This window comes from Brachypodium distachyon, chromosome 3 (assembly GCF_000005505.3).
Source record: "Brachypodium distachyon strain Bd21 chromosome 3, Brachypodium_distachyon_v3.0, whole genome shotgun sequence".
Classification (NCBI taxonomy): domain Eukaryota; kingdom Viridiplantae; phylum Streptophyta; class Magnoliopsida; order Poales; family Poaceae; genus Brachypodium; species Brachypodium distachyon.
In genome coordinates this window covers 13,223,924-13,242,948 of record NC_016133.3, presented here as the reverse complement: position 1 = coordinate 13,242,948, position 19,025 = coordinate 13,223,924, and the positions used below count along the sequence as shown (strand labels likewise).

At 39.4% G+C, this 19,025-nt stretch overlaps 2 protein-coding genes and 1 long non-coding RNA gene across 3 annotated transcripts; 1 reads left to right on the top strand and 2 right to left on the bottom strand.

The window, feature by feature from the left end:
• Window positions 1–4,712: 4,712 nt before the first annotated feature.
• LOC112271820 (protein FAR1-RELATED SEQUENCE 5-like) lies at window positions 4,713–8,922 on the top strand. The gene is made up of 6 exons (XM_024462000.1): window positions 4,713–4,879; window positions 5,070–5,143; window positions 5,262–5,375; window positions 5,551–5,691; window positions 5,799–8,422; window positions 8,577–8,922. Exons 1-5 carry the CDS (start codon window positions 4,852–4,854, stop codon window positions 7,419–7,421), a joined length of 1,980 nt encoding a protein of 659 aa, XP_024317768.1. The 5' UTR covers window positions 4,713–4,851; the 3' UTR covers window positions 7,422–8,422; window positions 8,577–8,922.
• A 295-nt stretch (window positions 8,923–9,217) lies between these two features.
• Window positions 9,218–10,044, bottom strand: LOC112271481. The gene is made up of 3 exons (XR_002964483.1): window positions 9,943–10,044; window positions 9,640–9,822; window positions 9,218–9,537 (listed from the first exon to the last, which is right to left on the bottom strand). It is a non-coding gene; the product is annotated as an uncharacterized LOC112271481 (long non-coding RNA).
• A 120-nt stretch (window positions 10,045–10,164) lies between these two features.
• Window positions 10,165–18,170, bottom strand: LOC112271480. The gene is made up of 24 exons (XM_024460625.1): window positions 18,082–18,170; window positions 17,743–17,815; window positions 17,029–17,154; window positions 16,807–16,866; window positions 16,645–16,704; window positions 15,892–16,566; window positions 15,630–15,770; window positions 15,426–15,545; window positions 14,925–15,198; window positions 14,700–14,770; window positions 14,436–14,576; window positions 13,916–14,222; window positions 13,556–13,771; window positions 13,386–13,434; window positions 13,208–13,279; window positions 12,922–13,061; window positions 12,758–12,805; window positions 12,466–12,606; window positions 12,264–12,341; window positions 12,053–12,172; window positions 11,682–11,908; window positions 10,698–10,866; window positions 10,421–10,534; window positions 10,165–10,296 (listed from the first exon to the last, which is right to left on the bottom strand). The coding sequence occupies exons 2-12, from the start codon at window positions 17,776–17,778 to the stop codon at window positions 14,085–14,087; spliced, it is 1,842 nt and encodes a 613-aa protein (XP_024316393.1). The 5' UTR covers window positions 17,779–17,815; window positions 18,082–18,170; the 3' UTR covers window positions 10,165–10,296; window positions 10,421–10,534; window positions 10,698–10,866; window positions 11,682–11,908; window positions 12,053–12,172; window positions 12,264–12,341; window positions 12,466–12,606; window positions 12,758–12,805; window positions 12,922–13,061; window positions 13,208–13,279; window positions 13,386–13,434; window positions 13,556–13,771; window positions 13,916–14,084.
• Window positions 18,171–19,025: the final 855 nt, after the last annotated feature.

The following is a 19,025-nucleotide window of genomic DNA, read 5'->3' as shown; positions in this document are numbered from 1 at the left end:
GCATATTTAGTTGTTTGAAAACAAATGGTTTTTCTATTATCAGCTTCTGAATCAATTTACCATATCAAATTTAAGAAAACTTACGTGTTCTCTGTACTCTATAGCTTCCAATTGTTTTTCAAATGCCTTTGAACGTTAACCTGACAGGCGTGTCACCCGTAGAGTTCGGGTAGCTAATTATCCTAGCTAGTATAGCGCACATTTGTTGCTCACTTCTCCATATATATATAGCCGTCAAAATCTGGACGGTGGGTGAGACATTATGTGGTTATAAACTCAAATATGCTCCATATATACCCATACAGAACTAAAATAATTCCAAAATACTAAAGTAATTGTGACTAAAATAATTGTGGGTTAAGATATACTAGCATTTTAATACTACTGTTTATTCCAAAATACTAAAATAATTGTGACTTAAATACCGAAATTAAATGATGCTTTGTTGGATGCCACAGTATGTTACTCAAATCCAGCTGCAATCTCAAATATGTGATCCGAGTTTGAAAATATGGAGTCCACGATAGCTCAGTCCAGCTCCGAGGTTTAGTACCGGAGGAAGGAAGATACTGCCGAGGAAAGATTCCAGGCAGGAGCGAAGGAATGTGGGTTTCCTGCTTATTTAGTTGTTTTCCTCTCCTTTTTTTCTCTCCTCGGCGCTCTTCTAAATTCTAATCATGTATGTGGGCGCGATTAAGACGTTGTATTTCCTTTTTTCTTTTGAACAGCAAATACCTCTTTATTTTATTATAATGGAAAGGAAAGAAATCCTGTGTGGAAAAAAACATGGATGAGGGTTCCGGCGGGTATAATATATAATATCGGATGGAACCAAGCTATAGAAGCTATACGGTTCATTGCGATTCCACCGTATATATTTTTTTGGGATAGATATTTATTTTGGGGGATTTCCACCGTATACTAGCTTGTGTGATTTGAGTGTTTCTCTGGTCGATCCCATCGCGGCTCTGACACCTAGGTAGCGTTTAGCTCGACGACCCGTGTCTTTGCAGTCAGCGCGAGATAATATATTAGCACGGCCCACTGGGTCCATAGACGTTGTAGCAGGCTGGACTTGTGCTTCAAAGATAAATAAATGGGCCCATCTGAATCGTTTGTCTTCTTTTTTTTTTTCTGTTTTCAGGGGAATTGCTTAACGTGTATGTTTTTTTCCTCAACGTACACTCAAATCGTTTTGCACATCTATTTTTGAGCAGGCACGCACGCATGGGGTAATTATTCCTTGCCTCATGCAGTCACGATCATATTTTTTCCCGTTCTTCTTAAGAGCGACTGAACCCTCAAACTTATTACCATGGTGATCATGTATGTAGTCAGTTAGTTTAAAAACAGATAATCTCTGTTATCTGCTTCTGAATCACTTTACCGTTACCAATTTAAGAAAACTTACATCTTCTTTGTATTCTCTAGCTTCCAGCTGATTTCAACTGCCCTTGGACCTAACAGGCGTGTGACCTGTAGAACGAATTCAGGCGGCTGATTAACTTAGTTGGTGTAGGGCACATTTGTTGCTCACGTCTCCATATATACCCGTCAGAATCTGGACGGTTGGTGAGACATTATGTGGTTATAAACTCAAGTATGCTCTCTCTATATATACATATACACATACATCACTTGTCACAGAGGTTGACATATGTAGGAGCATAGGTGGAAAAAATGGGAATGTCACTGACACGTTTGAGAGTGATGCAGCAGGATTTACTTGGTAATTTAGGCATGTAAGGCATCAGGAATCTAAGCTCAAGACAAACAAAGGAATGTTGCTCATCCGGTATGTATGTTTGTAGTATGATCAGTCTGCTAAGCCACACGCTCGGTCACGCGACATGCGCTAGGCTTACTGATCGCACGCCGGGATGCATCCACGTGATCTCTCTCTGTAGTTATAGTGCCGTATGTGATCAAAGCGGGAGGGTAAAGCTTCAAGTCTGGCTCTCCGACGGTGCGCCGTCGCCGCTGCCGATTCGCCGAGGAGTCAGGCCACCGGAGATCTGAGCGGGGGAGTTGGAAGAGCAAGGGAATCGCCTTGTGCACCCGGGGAAGAACTCGGCAGGTTCGTCGCGGTGTCGGCGACGGGCCGACGTTATTGCTTCGATAGCGAGTGACCTGTCGCTGCGCAGTTTTCGTATCTGTGCACCTACATGTAGTGACGAGCATTCTAAAAGCCAACGTCCAACACAGTAGAAGAACATCCTGGTACCATCTTTTATTTCCCCTCTTTGCGTCAACATGTTGCTGGAAATTTTACATGCCCCTGATTTGCAGCATATGTGTTTCTTCTTAGGAAGACTCTCACATATTTCTCCCTTCGTCACGGTACCCCGGAAGAGACATGAGCCCTTTATTTTCTTAGATCCAACGGATGATATGAAGTGGTACTCCAACCCAAATGGGAGGAGTGTCATCTTAAAAAACTAGGGAGTACCTTGGATTCAATCGTAAAGAGGTAATTTGGATATATTTCTTTTAGCTGTTCATGTTTTTTTCCTCGTATGTACTACATCTTAGATCTATGGAACGAGATGAGAAAAAAGAAACTTAAAACAATGGCTGTTGATCACTGAAAGTAGCACGTACAGTATACTTCAAACAATGGCCAGATCCAGTGGACCAGAAAATCGGCCGTGGCGTGCTCGAGATAGGGTTCTATCCTGAGACACAATTTGATCGGGGATTTTAAGAAACTCCTAATCACCCTTTTCTTACGTTTAGACTAGAGATTACCTTTTAATTAAAGAGAGAGAAAATCAATTGCTAGCTTCCCAAAGAGAGAAAACCATCTGATATAGCTTCCATTTGATTTTCAAATGCCTTTTGAACTTGACAGGCGTACGTGTCACAACTGTAGAGTTCAGGAAGCTAATTATCCTAATTGGTGTAGCACACATTTGTTGCTCACTTCTCCCTATATAACCGACAGAACCCTGGACGGTGGGTGAGACATTATGTGGTTATAAACTCAAATATGCTCTATATATACGCATACATAACTCGTCACGGAGGTTGGCATATGTAGGAACACAGGTGTAAAATATGTGAATGGCACTGGCACGGATTGACTTGATAATTTAGGCATGTAAGACATCAAGAATCTAAGCTCAAGGCCAAAAATGAAATGATGCTCATCCTGTAGATATGTTCCTTGCTTGATCTGTCTGCTAAGCCACACGCTCGGACCAATTAGTCCTGAACTGCTATCTATGTCGATCGGACCAATTCAGAAAGAGAGATGTTTCATTCATAGTACATCATTACCTGACCGAATTACCATTGAACTAGATTTCTGCACTTGACTGATTTTTCCATCTCATAAAACCCGACGGGGCTATAAACTTCTATCAATGAATTGGCGTAACATAAATTAAACAAAAATGGTAAAAATACTTGAAACGGAAACAACGAAACATATGTTACATCAAAGTTGTTCCAGACTTCGGAAATTAACTGCAGAAGACAAAAATTACACATGGTTCAATGTTTTGTTGTCAATGGCCTCACGATAAAAGTTTTACTCTTTATGTGCCTACCGACCTTTAAAGCACCACAGGCTTCTACTACAGAAATTAAATGCAGAATTCCAAAGCTTGCACCGAAATTAATTTCTTCACAAGGCTCGAGGAACTTTGATGTGACATGCAACGACACTCGATCACGTAATGCATTTAATTTTTTTACATTTTATTTGTTCACGTGCCTTCCATTAATGCATCACAGAAATTACACATCCCTGCACATGACATAATTAAGTTATGGATATGACCTTATATCACTATCAGGCCTAGCTAGGCTTCTTCACATCGATCGGAAGCCGGCAAATATAAGCTTACATATGATCCAACTCGGAAGCAATAGATGGATACAGCAAATGGTCAATAGATCTAGTAGGAAAAGGAGACACTGGGAACGCAAGCTGATGCAAGGAACATGTGCAAGAAGTATATGGTCTTGCCTGCTTTAATCCAAAATACCTAATGTTGTTATTATCCTTGATTGGCTACAGTCTGTCAATGACAACTCCTGTTACTGGACCGTTATGACCTGATGCTTCACGATGGACTTATGGATAGTCCCGTTCAAGAAGAGGATGATCGTGGAATCCGGTCCGTATGGATCATACAGAAAAAAAAGAAGAGGAAGATGATCGCACTGTGATAATGTAGAAAATCCCATCCTAATTGTCACGTGCAATGTTTTTCAGCAAATTGAAACTTTTTTAACGATAAAGGTAAATGGCCAGTTTGTGTTTGTGTTCATGCGCCAAAAATTAACGGCGTCCATGAGAAATCTTAGACATTGAAGATATGACATATTCATACAATCTAGAGTGAATTTGTACTCCTAAATTAAATATAATGATAAATCTTTTTGGGTCTGTCTAGGGAGCAGTCGACTGAGATGTGATTCATCTCAGTCGACTGCGAGAACGTGTGTTTCAGTCGACGATACCTCCTCCCCCTTCCCGATCGACTGTGAGAACCTGTGTCTCAGTCAAAATCCATTATGGGCTTTCTTTGTGTCGGTTTGTATTGGGCTTTTTTATCCCACTGTAATACCTTGCTACTGGGCTTTAAGAATCTGTTGTTTGTATTTATGTTCTGTTTGTTCTCAATCCAAGCCCATAGCTCTATAATCCCCTTTCTTCCTCCTCAAGACAGAAAAGGAAAAAACCCGCGGAAAACAAACAGGCGTCGATCTTTCCAAGCCTTGCATCGATCTGATTACAGAAACTACACATAACCATCCAGAGCGGAGAGAGGGTGCTGTGGGGGTGTGACGGTGGCGTGCGCGTCGGCGGCACGCACAAGTAAACTCCCCCAGGATTTATCAATGGCGGAAGAACATGATACGTACCAGGGTGAGTGCTTTCCCTCCTTCTCTGCTTCTTGTGTTGTAGCCCCAGTTTTTTTGTCCTCTTGATTTGTTGGTTACCAATTTCTTGTTGATCTCACGAAGATTTGACATATGAACAAAAGATTCAACAGAAAAAGCGTGAGAAAAAAACAAAACATGCTGAGTTTGATTGTGTGAGGGATTGAAACACGCAGGAATCATGGATTCTTACGGTGATTTCTTGTTGGGTCCAAGTAGGTACCCTGGGTTTCAACAAGTTACGCGTCAGGTTCGTTTTTTGATAGATCCAGAACCCTGTGAACACATGGTTGCATTAAAAAAGAAAAAAGAAAAAAAACATTATAATTTGTATGCAAAAAAGGAACAATAACCTGCCTGTCTTGCAGACAATTCACCTGGCGGATGCACCGCCATGTGTGGAGTCCTCAGATTCAATTCGGTGTGCGGAAGGAATGGTGGTTGCTGGGCAGGAAGCTGTTGATCCATACATGCCAACACAGGTATGAGAGGAGGAAAAAGTCCAAAAAAACTGATCGAAAACTTTTGATAATAGTGTAGAACCAAATGAACTGCAATTCTTAAGTATGGACATGTTGATAATGGAAGAAAGTTTTCCTGATTAAATGTTTATTTTCTGTTTTACTGAAATTTGCTTTGAAAAAAATAAATAAACAGATTTCTGATGATTCTGTGCAAAATTTATTGGGTCATCATGTCGCCCGTGAACAACCTGCCTGTGGTTCGTTCACTGAGATGCCGCAAGATTCTTTTTATCCAAGATATGAACATATCTTACATGAACCTATGGGCTCTGAGGTAAAATTTATAGATTTTATGTCTTGCTGCGATTCCTGTTATGTTTATAAAAAATTTAACTGCAAAAATCAAAAAATGGTGATAGAAGGTGAATTTTTGTATTACAGAACAAAACATTCATGATAACTGGCAGGGATGGGCGTGGTTCTTACCCTGAGGAACCAGATGATGGTCAATGCAATGATCAGGATCCAGCTTTGTCTGATGATGATGCTTGTGTTAGTGAAGATGAAAATGCAGAAACATATCATGTCTCCGTTGACTCTGAAAATTTGTCAACAGCCATAGATAAAACAGCACAAACTGGTAATGGACAAACTCACAGATTTGATAAACAGGCACATGCAGAACACACAATTGAAGTTGAGCAACTGAGCAAAGAAGATATTGAAAATTACCTGCAAAATGAAACACTGATATCATCTCAGTCGTGCAGCCAGGAAATCAGAGCTCAGCATGTCCCGCGCATTGATATGTCTTTCTGCAGCCATGTAGAGGCTTTCGCTTTCTACAACACCTATGCCAGCATTGTTGGTTTCTCTGCAAAAATAGCAGGCAACTATCATCGTAGAGGTACAGCTGCTGATGCAGTGACAAGATATACATATAGATGCAACAGGGCAGGGAAAGTTGTTAGTAGGGAAGTTCTTGAGGAAAGGAAAAGAAAAAGAGACCAAAATAGGAAGACCAAAGATGGATTAGCTTGTCCTGTACAGTTAAACAAGCCGAGGAATAAGAATTCCATTGATGTGACAGATTGCCATGCAACGATGGTGGTGACATTGAAAGGTGATAAATGGATAGTGACAAAAATTGAATTAGAACACAACCATGTTTTAAGCCCCCCCGGTGAAGCTAAGTTTCTAAGGTCGCACAAGCACATGACAGATGAGGAAAAGTTGCTGATAAGAACTATGAATGCAGTGAAGCTTCCTAGCAGAAAAATAATGGCAATCCTAGCTGGTTTCAGAGGTGGCATCTCTGCACTGCCATACACAAAAAAGGACATTAACAACTACAGAACGGCTATAAGAAATGAGAGCAACCAAAATGACATGATGATGGTCATTGATTTCTTCAAAAAAAAGCAAATGGAAGATCCTCGCTTCTATTATGCTTTCCGGATAGACGATGAGAATAAAGTACAAAATATATTTTGGGCAGATGGGCACTGTAGGAGGTTTTACCACTTGTACGGAGACTGTGTCAGTTTTGACACTACGTACAAGACAAACAAATATAATCTCCCATTTGCGCCTTTTGTTGGGATAACAGGTCATGGTGATAACTGCCTATTTGCTTGTGCAATCCTTCAAAATGAGACGATAGAGACTTTCACATGGCTTTTTGAGGAGTTCTTGCAGTGTATGAGAGGCAAAATGCCACTAACAATCATCACGGATCAAGATGTTGCGATGAAACAAGCAATTCCCCGTGTGTTCACACAAACAACTCATCGAAACTGCCTGTTCCACATTAAAAAGAAGGCAGAGGAGAAGTGTGCTAGGTGTTTTGCAACCAAACGAACACTGCATGTTGAGTTTAATGACATAATTAACAGATCTCAGACAGAGGAAGAGTTTGAAACACTCTGGCAAGCAATGATACAGAAGTACAGATTTGAGAATGTCAAGTATTTCCAGCATATGTGGGAGATAAGGAAAAACTTTGTTCCTGTATATTTCAAGAAGGATTTTTTTTCCCTTCATACATTCTACAGCCAGGAGTGAGGGCACAAATGCCATTTTCAAAGATAATGTGGGGGCAACATATAGCATCATCAGTTTCCTTGGTGAGTATCAGAGAATTTCTGAGGACATAGTAGAAAAAGAAAAAGAGCAAGACTCAAAAACAAGAACTACTAAACCAACTTTGTGGGCAGGTTCTGAAATTGAGTTACAGGCTGCAAAATTGTACAATAGAAGCATTTTCTACAAATTTCAAACACAGCTGAAGATGACACAAAAAATTCATGTGGAAGAGGTAGAGAAGAATGTTAGTTATGAAGTTTACAAATCCAATATGCTTGCAGAGTTAGATTTCAGAGAAAGAAAATTCATGGTCATGGTGGATTGGGCAAATGAGGACATATCTTGCATTTGTGCTAGGTTCCAAAAAGATGGGATATTGTGCTGCCATGCCTTAAAGGTCCTTTTGCACCTTAATGTTTCTGTTCTGCCTGAAAAGTATTTTATTGAAAGATGGAGACCAACAGAAATTAAAGATGTACGTGACATGCGATGCGGTGTGCCGCTGCAGCTAACAGCAGAAAATAGCCATTTCAGATACAACATATTGTCTAAGACGATGACAGATTTGGCAGCAGAAGCGTGCACGTTGACAGAAACATATATGTACTTGGTCAACAAGAGCACAAAAATTCGTCGGAAGCTATCTGAGATCAGAAAAGAAGCAGAACAGAAAGAACAACAAAAGCAATTTGGACAGCCTGAGATTGATAACCAACTGCCTGCAGACAATACAGCACCTGATGTGTCCCATGTTGCACATAACTCTAGCGCTATATACAAAGAACCTGATGTTGCTAAATCAAAAGGGCGTCCTAAAGTGCAGGGGAGGCAAAAGACGCTTGCCGAAGAAATTTTCACTAAACAACAGATTACGTGCAGCCATTGTGGAGATCATGATCACAACATAAAAACATGCAAAAAGTTGGCCATAGACAAGGAAAAATTCCAGAAAGGGAAACGAAGCAATAAAACAAAGCAAGGTAATGCCCCCCTCCCCCCCCCCACTACCACTCCTGCCCCACCCCATAAAAAAAACTTATACTTCCCTTTTCTGTGCATGTATTTGTTTTGATACTGCGCCTCTTGCAGCATTTTTTTTGTTATAATCTGGTTTTTTTGTTAATAAAAATACAGGAAGTGTCCCTACTGCGACTCAGAATGCTAGAAAGAAGCAAAGGGTTGCTGTTGCGAGTACACGCAAGGCAGGGGCCCCCAAGACGGCTGAAAAAAACAAAGGAAAGAAGCCAAGCACCCCGAAAACGGGCGGAAGTGGTCATGCTAACACAGATATCTCATCTCCGTTCCCCCAAAGAGATGTCCAATCTCCCAGGATCAGGAAACCAACTCGGAAAGCAATTGAGAGCATGCTCCTTACACCATCTAGGAAACAGAGAAAGCAAGATGGCTAAATTCATGTATGAGGATTTTTTTTTTGGGAACAAAAATATCAGAACATAGGCAGACTTCCTTCGAACATTAAAACATGGAATTTATGTTTATGAATCATATACACCTAGTTTTTGTGCTGTGTGTTTTGCTGCATGACGTTATGAGATAAAAAAATATAAAAAACAAACACAAGCTTGCTACATATGTTTATTCCAGCAGACTGGGTAATTGCTCCATTATTACTACATCTGAGGAATAAAGTCTGTAATGCAAACAAAAAGAAGAATCTGTACATAGCACTACACATCTTGTTGCATAAATTTTTTTACTATGTATTGAGGGAAACCAAAATTAAAATGACATTAGACCAAACAAAATGACTGGCATTTAGAAAGAGATGCGCTTTATTTATTTTTTTAAAAAGCTGTCTTCAAACTAAACTTCTTACACTTCTGTCATCCCAAAAAAAATGAAGAAAGAAAAAACAAACAAAAAACACAGTCGTGCTGGTCATCCCAAAAAACAAAAAAAGAGAGGACTAAACTTGTTCAGATCCGTGCGTACATTAGTATGTAACAGGTGTAGCCCTAAAAAAAAGACACAAAGAAAAAACCGAACTCTCTATCTGCTTCTAAACTGTTGTGCTATGGCCTGCTAAAAGATCTTCAAGTGTCCATACTTCTCATTTGCTCCCTGGGATGTACATCTGCCAAACAAAAAAAAAACAGGATCAAAATGAATAAGCCATCAGAAAAAAAAGAGGTCGGGCATTTCAAAGTTAGAAAAAAGAGAAACAAACATTGCTTACTGATGGGACGTAATTCCAGGCAAAATTCTTTGCATCCTCTTCTATGTTGAAGTTTGAGAACATCAGATCGTTGCATATTTTGATTCTTATGCTTGGTATATCGTCTTTAGAAAATGCACACGATGGTTGGTTCCTTGGGTCCCACAGCTCCATGAATTTCATCACGAAGATCCCGCAGTCATGCTTGCTCACCAAACACACAGCGCAAAAGACATGAAAAAGAATAAAAATTATCAGATAAACATTTGAAACATAAAAAAAAAGCAGTGTGTCCTATAATGATTTCGGAAAACAGTTACTAACCCGTCATTTTGTTTTGGAACTCTTGGGAACATTATGCCATAATCCTCGAAGCGTAATCTGGGTAATCCACGATCGTACCAGGCTTTTATGAAATTCTTTATCTGCATTATCAATACAAAATTATTAAACCCCCAAAAAAAGGCCTGTTGATCAAAGCAGTATGAAAAAAAAACTGTTTAAGAAGCTAGGAACGAGTGTTATAAAAAAATTGTTCAAACTTGCCAGAAGCTGTGAAGATTCGCGGTGTAAAATATTGTCGGGTCCAAATAATGAATCCAGGACGATGAACTTCTCGTCCCTCAAGTCAACGATAAATAGAAACCAGTGCTGCATGTTAAGAGTTGGGAAATATAGCTGCATGGAATACGTGAAAAAAGGTCATGAGTGATGTATGTGGGCATCACAAGAAAAAAAAAAGAGAAACATGAAAACATCATCAGGATGTGTGTGATGTGCAAAAAAAAAAGAAAACAATCACCATGTTACTGAGGTGCAATTTCATTGCCGACCCTGCTCCCTCAAACGCGTGCATTACCCCCACTTTCATTTTCTCCCTCTTTGCATCAGTTGTATATTTCTCTAGGAAATATTCCTGGGAAGCAATTTACTTTCACATTAAAAAAAGAATAAACAAGAAAATCCAGCACATACAAACACAAAAAATAAAACAATGCACTAAAATAATGACATTACGTAACAAAAGGAAATCCAGTGAGAAGAAAACAATGCACTAAAATAAATTCAGAGAAACTTACACTCATTGTGTGGAAGAAGTGTTTCAATGACTCTCTTGGGTGATTGTCTCTAAACAGTTTGCGGCAGAAGGTATTGAGAACATAACCCTCCACCCACCCCTCGGGTCTGAAAGAGTCAGCAAATGTCTTGAAGCTCACCCTCACCTTGTCGAAATAAATTGCTATCCGGCTGCATAAAAACAAATTTTCAATCAACTTGCAGCACATAAACTTGCACATTGCTAGTTATCTTGCTTTTTTAAAAAATTGCAGTTACAAAGAATGCAAGTTGCAGGTTGCAAAAAATGTACGAAATGCTACTGCAAAAATCTCAAGAGGTTGCAAAAAAGAAACCAAAAGTTGCAGGTTGCAAAAAAAGAAACCAAAAATGCTACTGCAGCATGTGGCTTGACCTTCCACCTGCAAAATTAACAAAATCACAGGTTGCAAAAAAAAGAAACCAAAGTTGCAGGCTGCAATATACAGAAAGTTGCAGGTTGCAACTCCCAGATTTGTATCCCAGTAAGTGCATAGGGAAAAAAAAAAGGAGTGTGCAGCAAAAATTTGCAGGTTGCAGTTGCAACCGCTCTGCAGAAAAAAAAAGAAAATTGCAGGTTGCAAGAAACACAAATTGCAGGTTCCAAAAAAAGATTTTTGTTGCAGTGCGTAGGAAAAAATTGCATGTTGCAAAAAAAAAACATGGTTGCAGGTTGCAAGAAGTTGAACGTTTACGGTACGATTTAAAAAAAACAACCCTGCAAAAAAATTGAAGATAGAAAAAAAAATGCGGTTCTACAAGTGAAAGCCAACAAATAGTGTTAGCACTACTCAATAGCAAGTTTTGGTGTGGTTGTTAATGTTAACTCGCTACTGATACTTTGATAAACCCCCCAAACATAGTTGCAAGGACCCCCAAGTCAAACAAAAAGAAAAAAAACACAAAAGTTACGGTTTGCATAAACTTTGTAGAAAAAAAGAAAAGGACAACAAGGGATGTTAACTTACTACTTATATTCTCTGCTTGAGCCAAGTGCCATGATACATTGGTAAAGTCTTGCTTCATCGTTCCTTACATTTACTTTCCCTGTCTCGTAAGGTGAACATACCCACTTGCTAGGCTGCAGGACTCGTCTTTTGTTATTGGCTTGGTTGTACATCTGATCTGTTTTGTCAGTTAGAATGTTGCAAGTTTCTCTGTTCCTCTCCCCCAAAAACTGGACAGGTGAAGCATCCTGGTCGCAACAAAAAAAAATTGAAAAAGAAGATGGGTAAAAAGGGCAAAAAAAATGAAAATGTTAAACAGAATCTGTAAGAACCAAAAATGTCTGTAGCTATGAAATTTTCGATGAAATAACAAAGTCAATGAAAAAATAGACCCCTGCATTTGAAATCTTTGGTAGTTTTGCTTCTGCTCCTTTGAACCTTCGCTGCACTTGTTTTTCCTGGAGTTGTTTTGAATAGCTTTCCTCGTCAAGAATTTCTAACTCTTCTGAATCCTATTTGATGAAAATGTTCATAAATTAAAGGCCTGCCCACCATGATCAAGAAGGGATGACTGACAAACGAGGATAAAAAAAAGAAGAAAACCTCAATATTGATGGGGTCCTCTCGTTTTCCTTCATTAAAGTGTTGGTTGCCATTTCCTCTCACTGTGACAGCGGAGTCCTGTAAAATGTGTTTTTTGAAAAAGTAAACTTAAATATGCTGAAACTAAAAAATTATAGAAATTCTGTTCAAAAAAATAAACATAAAACGAAACGATGGAAAAAATGTAGGAAAAAAAACATACCAACTGTTCGAGTAATTTTCTGGGCTTAATTGGAGACACTGTTTTTGCACAACTACAGTGGCCATTGTTTTGTTGTTTTTGGGCACATTGAATATCAGATTCATTTAGTTTCTGCTAAGGGCCATATGTAGCCATCCTTGCCTACAGCATAGGAAAAATCAGTTAACAAAAAAAGCATGTATAGCGCCCAAAAACATGCGGATATAGAAAGGAAAAAATAGGGAGGCAAAGATGTGAAGATGGAAAAATAAAATGTACATCTGTCTGGTACATTTAGAAAAAAACCATTAACCTGATATGCTGGACTTGCATAGTAGCTTGTCAGGGGATGGATATTTTCCTGAAAAAAAAAGAAGTTTTCACATTAGTCCGTGGAGGTGGTTTTCACATTAGTCCATGAAAAAAAGGAATTTGTCATGAATTTCTTTCCCCCCATGAGAAAAAATATTTATTTACCTTATTGTTGATGCTACTCTTATCAACATACTCTTCTGAAAAATCCGCTTCGCACCAACTATTTACACTTCTGCATTGCTCGTCATATAATGCATATTTATCTGAGTCTGATTTTGTTTCGCTGCATGGATATGCTTGCGCTGTTTTGATAAAACAAAGACGTTAAATCATTAAAGAGACAAAAAAAGTGCTGATGGAGGACATAAGTATAAGAGGACATAAAAATGCAGGACATAAGTATAAGAGGACATAACAAAAGAAAAACAGGAAGGTGTCAATTTAAAACCTATTGCTGCCATGCTTGTGTTCTGAAGTACTTGGTCAGTATGTTGTACATCAAGGCATGTCATTGTTTTCCCTGCTAATGATCAGGTACGTAGAAAAAAAAAGTAAAAAATAAAAAGATAAAAAAGGCACAAGTTAAATGAATAAAAAATGGAGATTAGGAACAAAAGATGTTGCACCTGCAAATGTGGAACTCTTTTTGTTCGCTTCATCTTTATTGATGTTTGCCTGCAATGATTTACAGCATATTTTGGGAAGAAAAAACAGTCGGTGAAACCTTTGCCGCATCGGGTTCGGTGACTCTGGGAAAATGAAAAATTAAAACACAAAAAACTGGTTCATGCATTACTTCTTCATGTTGAGAAACCTTCCAACTAGGCATGGTTGTTTCCTTCGGCTTTTCCAATTTTTGCATTATGTTGTTAACTATCGCAATGCTTGTTGCTTCATAATATACTGAGATTGTATCATCAGCTCTGCGAGAATCATCCAGCAGCATATGGTTTAGGCTTGCGCTCTGGTTGCTTGAAGATGGTACTGTTGCTTCATTGCAAAACTTATTAGCCTGTGAGGAAAAAAGCAACATAACAAAAAACGGATCTTATATGATGGAAACAATTAGGAAAAAAATGCATGGTGTGCAAAGCTGGAGCTCCCCCCCACATTAAAAAAAATGCAAAATGAAAAAAATGTACATATACAAACTCACAATAACAACTTTTGCTCCTTTGTCACCAGGTGGCTGTGTTTCTTCCATCACATTGAGTATACCTGAAGTTTCCTTTGATTTCTGAGGTTTAGTCATAAAATCAGAACCTTTTGTGATTCTTGTGACCTCGGGGAAACTTATGGTATCAGCTAGTACAATATTTCCAGGTTTAGGGGGGGACATGCAACGCAATTTCGTTTTGGACTGCACTAGTGTCAGTTGTAGGCAGTTTTGAAGTTTTTTCATATTGATGATCGGTGAGATGTACATCCTTGTTTACATCTTTGGCATAGGTATCCAGCTCCATCTGTTATTGACACAGAAAAACAAAACATTAATATGACAAAAAAGAAAAAAGGAACATATCAATAATGGGTGAACATATAAAAAAATGGATAAACATAAAACATTAAGGTGCCAAACACAGGCCGAAAAAAAAAGCACATCAAAAAATCAATTACCGTTGGGAAAAAAAAGGAAAAACAAACAAAAGATTTTAAAAGGAAAGCATGTTATATACCACTGTTGGCATGATTGGGTTGGAAAGCCCTGTAACATTCCCATTTGTACCATCCAATTCTTGCACTGTATGAGCAAAATGCATCCCATCGCCCCCTTTGTTACCTGATTCAAATTGTGTTGTTGTCACATCTTTGTGCTCCTAAAAAACACAAAAAAAAAATGATGCTTAAAAACCAAGTTATGACACAAGGGAAAAAGGAAATAAAAAAACCCTCATTTTACGCCACGTAACCAAAAAATAAAAAATTTGATGTTGACATACCATTGAATCTTGTTTAGATTTGTCTCCACTATGGGGTGGTTGCTCTTTTTTCCTTTCCCCATTTGTAGTTCCTACAAAAAATGCCGAAGAAACAAAGGTAAACAGAAAAAAACTATGGTACATCAGGAGGTCACGCACACGAGGGGGGATAGAAAAAAGTCTGCAGTTGTTGAGTGTCCTCAAGAATAACAAAAAAAAAGAAAAAAAAAGTACCTAGTCCAGTACCTTCATTTGTACTTGCACCATCAGAGTCAACTTTCAGAGTGTTGTCTGATGCGCCTTCGCAGTTGTATGATGCCTCCTGTGAACTCCCCGCTACTTCAGTGTCGCCTGATAGTATTCCTATGTTTCCATTATGATGCTCTTCCTTCAACATAATGTTGCAATTAGTCGTGATGCTCATCAGCACGTCTGTCAATAAGCGCTTTGCTTTTTCCCAACAATGTTCATCTTCAGTCCCCATGTACGCATCAAAGATAGATACAACATTTTCCTTCACCTGTGAACATTACAGGAACAAGAAAAAATCAATTGGGCAAAAGCAGATAAAAAAAACATAACATCTTTGATAAAAATTCAAGGTGCGAAAAAAAAGAAAAAACAGGCATTGGTCGTACAAGATTACATATTGCAGTTGCAAGTTGCAGATGATCTCAAGGGGAAAAAATGCAGGATACTGCAATGTATAAAAAAGTTGTACTGTTCTGGGTGTGAAAAAGAAAATACCTCGGAAGAAAGGGATTGTGTCATTGAACACTCTAAAAAATTCTTCAACTCCATCAACAGCTTCTCTCTTGATTCTTTCTTGTTAGCAATACTAAAAGAAGATTTGTTATTCTCTTTTACCTAATAAGAAAAAAACAAATCACGCTCCGAAGAAAAAAAACAGGGAAAAAAAAGAGAAAAACAAAAACCTGAGCTGAAACTCACAGGTAAAAATCCATATTTCCCGTTGGGGCACATGTATAGCTTGCTGTACTGAATTATCATGTCACCTTTCCAAACAAGTATCCTGGGCAGTGTTTGTTCAAGATGAATTCCCTCAAAATCAACTTCATCAAGGCAGCGTACCTGGCACATGCAGATTAAAACAAAAAAATTGTCAGGAAGAAAAAAAATACGCAAAAACACTCTCTAGGCATTCCCGCTCCCCACTCCCCACCTTGTAAATGAAAAAAAAAACTGCACTTACCGCCAAGCTATAGATGCAGCCCCCGAGAGTGCAGGTGAGACGTTTTCGTTTTGCTCTTTGTTTCTGATACTTCTTGATGCAGTTAATCATCCAGTTGTGCGTTAGCTTTGCCCAGTCCATGTCTTTGATCTTGTCAATATCTACCAGAGCACCAAGATACTTAGTGCTAGGGAATGTGCTAGAGGTTGGGCACAGGAAAGTGGACAAGACGACAACAAGAACACATCTAATGAACATATCATCCGGTAGATCTTCGTTCATAACTTTGCTGCCAAAAAACTTTATTGGTGGGAGCTCTTTCAATCCAATAGAAGCAAGAAAAGAAATCTTCCCATCTTCTCCAGTAGTTTGTATAGTTAGACCAGCAGATGGAATGCCAACAATGGAAGCCACGTGCTCTGTGCCCAGCTGGATTCTTTGCTCCCCCACACACACTTCTTCAGTACGCACATTCGTGCAGTCGGCAATCCATTGAGCAAAGGATCTTGGTACAATACAGCCGTCGAACTGAAGAATGTCCCCAAAACCTGCTCCTCTTATGAGACCACATTTCCTTTCGCAATTGCGGAAACTTCTTATAACCTCATGCAGATAATGTACATTGCATCTGCTGTAAGCTTTTGGCACAATTTCAGCTTCATTCCCTCCTGCTAGCTGAATTCCAAACTTTGCTCTCTACAAAACAGATAGGTAAAAAACACAGAAAAAACATAGAGAGAAAAAATTTAATAATGAAAGCAAAAAAAGAGATACCTTCCTGCTTTCCTTGCGCATTGACTTTCTCCGACGTTTCCGTTTGAGCCCTTGCAATACCTATATAAAACGCATAGTACACCACACACAAAAAATGAATGATGGGATGGAATGGCCCAAAAAAATGGGAGGTAAGAAGACATAAAGCAATAAAAACCTAACCATATCTGTAACATCATGGAAGAACTTTGTGTGTTGGTTGTCAGAATCTGTGTGTTCCAGCTGCTCATAACATAGAGATGATGTTAATTTCACGCCGTCAGTGTGGGAAAAAAAAAGAAAAAAAGAAAACGTGCTACCTATAAAACATGCTGAAGAAATCTCAAATATCCCTATGAAAAAAAATCACAACAAACAAAAAAATATGGCGAACAAAACGCTTACTTCATTAATATGATCGTCATCTTCATATGAAGAATCTGAGATGAATTGAACTCTGCATTTAGGATTGTTTTCTTCAGCACTATCCTCTGACTCAGACTCGTGGTGATCGTGCCCTCCCCCGCCAGCCTAAAGTAAAATATAAAAAAGGTAACATAAAACCATAACATGTGTATTATTACAAGTACAAAGAACAACCAATATAAAAGAATAAAAAGATCTGTCTCTCGAATACACAGTTGTAAAAAAAAAGTGAAAAGCCCGACAAAAAATAATGAATGAAAAACAAAAACAAGTGCCTCATAAAAAACAGGAACATGAAGATCATGGTATACACCTACTAGCCTGCTGCTGTGTCGAATGTCACTAGTTCCAGCCAAAAAACAACATGCGTAAGTGCAGTATTAAGATGTGCGTTTTCCGCGCAACAATATATATTGCACAAGTAATCTGCATAGAAACAAAAAAGAGAAAAAATGGAACAAACCAGGCAGGTATCCACATCATGTATATCTGTGCGCAGGACCCCCTAGTGTACACTACACAAGAACAACATGTAGCGCAAAAAAAAAATCCAAAGCAGGTATCCACATCAGGTATTGAGAAAGGACATCTATCACATATATCCTGTATAAACCCTAATTACTACCAAAACAGCTAACAGAAAGGCACAGAAAACGTGGGGATCCCCTCCCCCCTGCGGCATGTAACACTTACTGTCGTGTTAAGGCTTGATGGCGAGCTCAATTCCATTGCCACCTTCTAACTCCTTCTCTCCCGAAAAAATGACCTGTGCGAGAAAACAGAAGTGTATCACAAAAAATGAACATAACAAAATTAAGCATACATGGAAAAAGCTCGATTCGCGGATGCCCCCGAACATCCCCAAAACCGACCCCCGGCCTCGACCGCCACCAGTTAGTCGACGTCGGCTTGCATCGCCCCCCATCGCGAATTAAGCATCGTCGGCGAGCGGCGGCGAGCAAGCAGACAGCTGTGGGGGAGGGGGGATGGGGGGATTGGAACGGAGGGGTGTCGAAATCAGCGTCGGCTTACTTGATTGCCTTGCCCCGACGCGATCACGACGGCGCCGTGCGGCGATGAGGCGCAGCCGAGACGTCGCGCGGCAGCACCACGAAAGAAACCACGAAAAAGAAAAGAGTTAACGGAGAATGCCAAAGGACGGCGATGCATACAAAGAGGCACAGACGAGAAGCCCAAAAAACTCTGTGGTCACGGCCCAGCCCAAAAACACAAACACAGAGACGCCACTCCAGCACGAATCTAACAGTCCATCAAATGGTTCGCACGCGTCGACTTCGATCACACAAATCTCAGGCGACTGTTGTTTAGCAAAACCGTTTTGGAAACTATATATTCATGGAAATAGAAGTTGTGGTCTGGTTGGTGAATCATTCAATTGACACTACCACTTACACACTTGGCTCCTTTAATTCTTTCGAGACTACGGAGATAAATAGCAATCTTGGTTTCCTTCCTAGCTAGTAAAACTCATCTCTTCTAGCAAATTTTTTTTAGTAAAACTCATCTCAATACATGCATACATGTTGCACATGCCGACCATAAATAGCACACAAAAAGAGCAGAAATGTGTATCTGACATATATGAGGGAAATTTAAAGATACATATCATGCATGATCACGATGGATTGTCCATAAGCGGGAACAGGAGGCGCCAGGAACCCAAGCAAAACTTGATCAACTCCTCAGGCTGCAGGTAGGATCGTTCGGACAGGTTATGTCACGGTCAATCTCCTGCAATATGGCCATCAGTATAGCTAGCTCTCTGTTCTACACAAATGTGCTGTCATCAATTCCTACGCAGCGGTCATCCTGAGAGCTAAGCATCGGGCAGAACACAAGAATTTGCAGAGTATTTGTGCATCCAAGCTAGTGTACTTAGGTTCACTGAGATCGCGCTTTATCTTGTCCTAAAAACAATAAATTGCAGCTTCGATAAGAAGAAAAAAAGTTTGCGT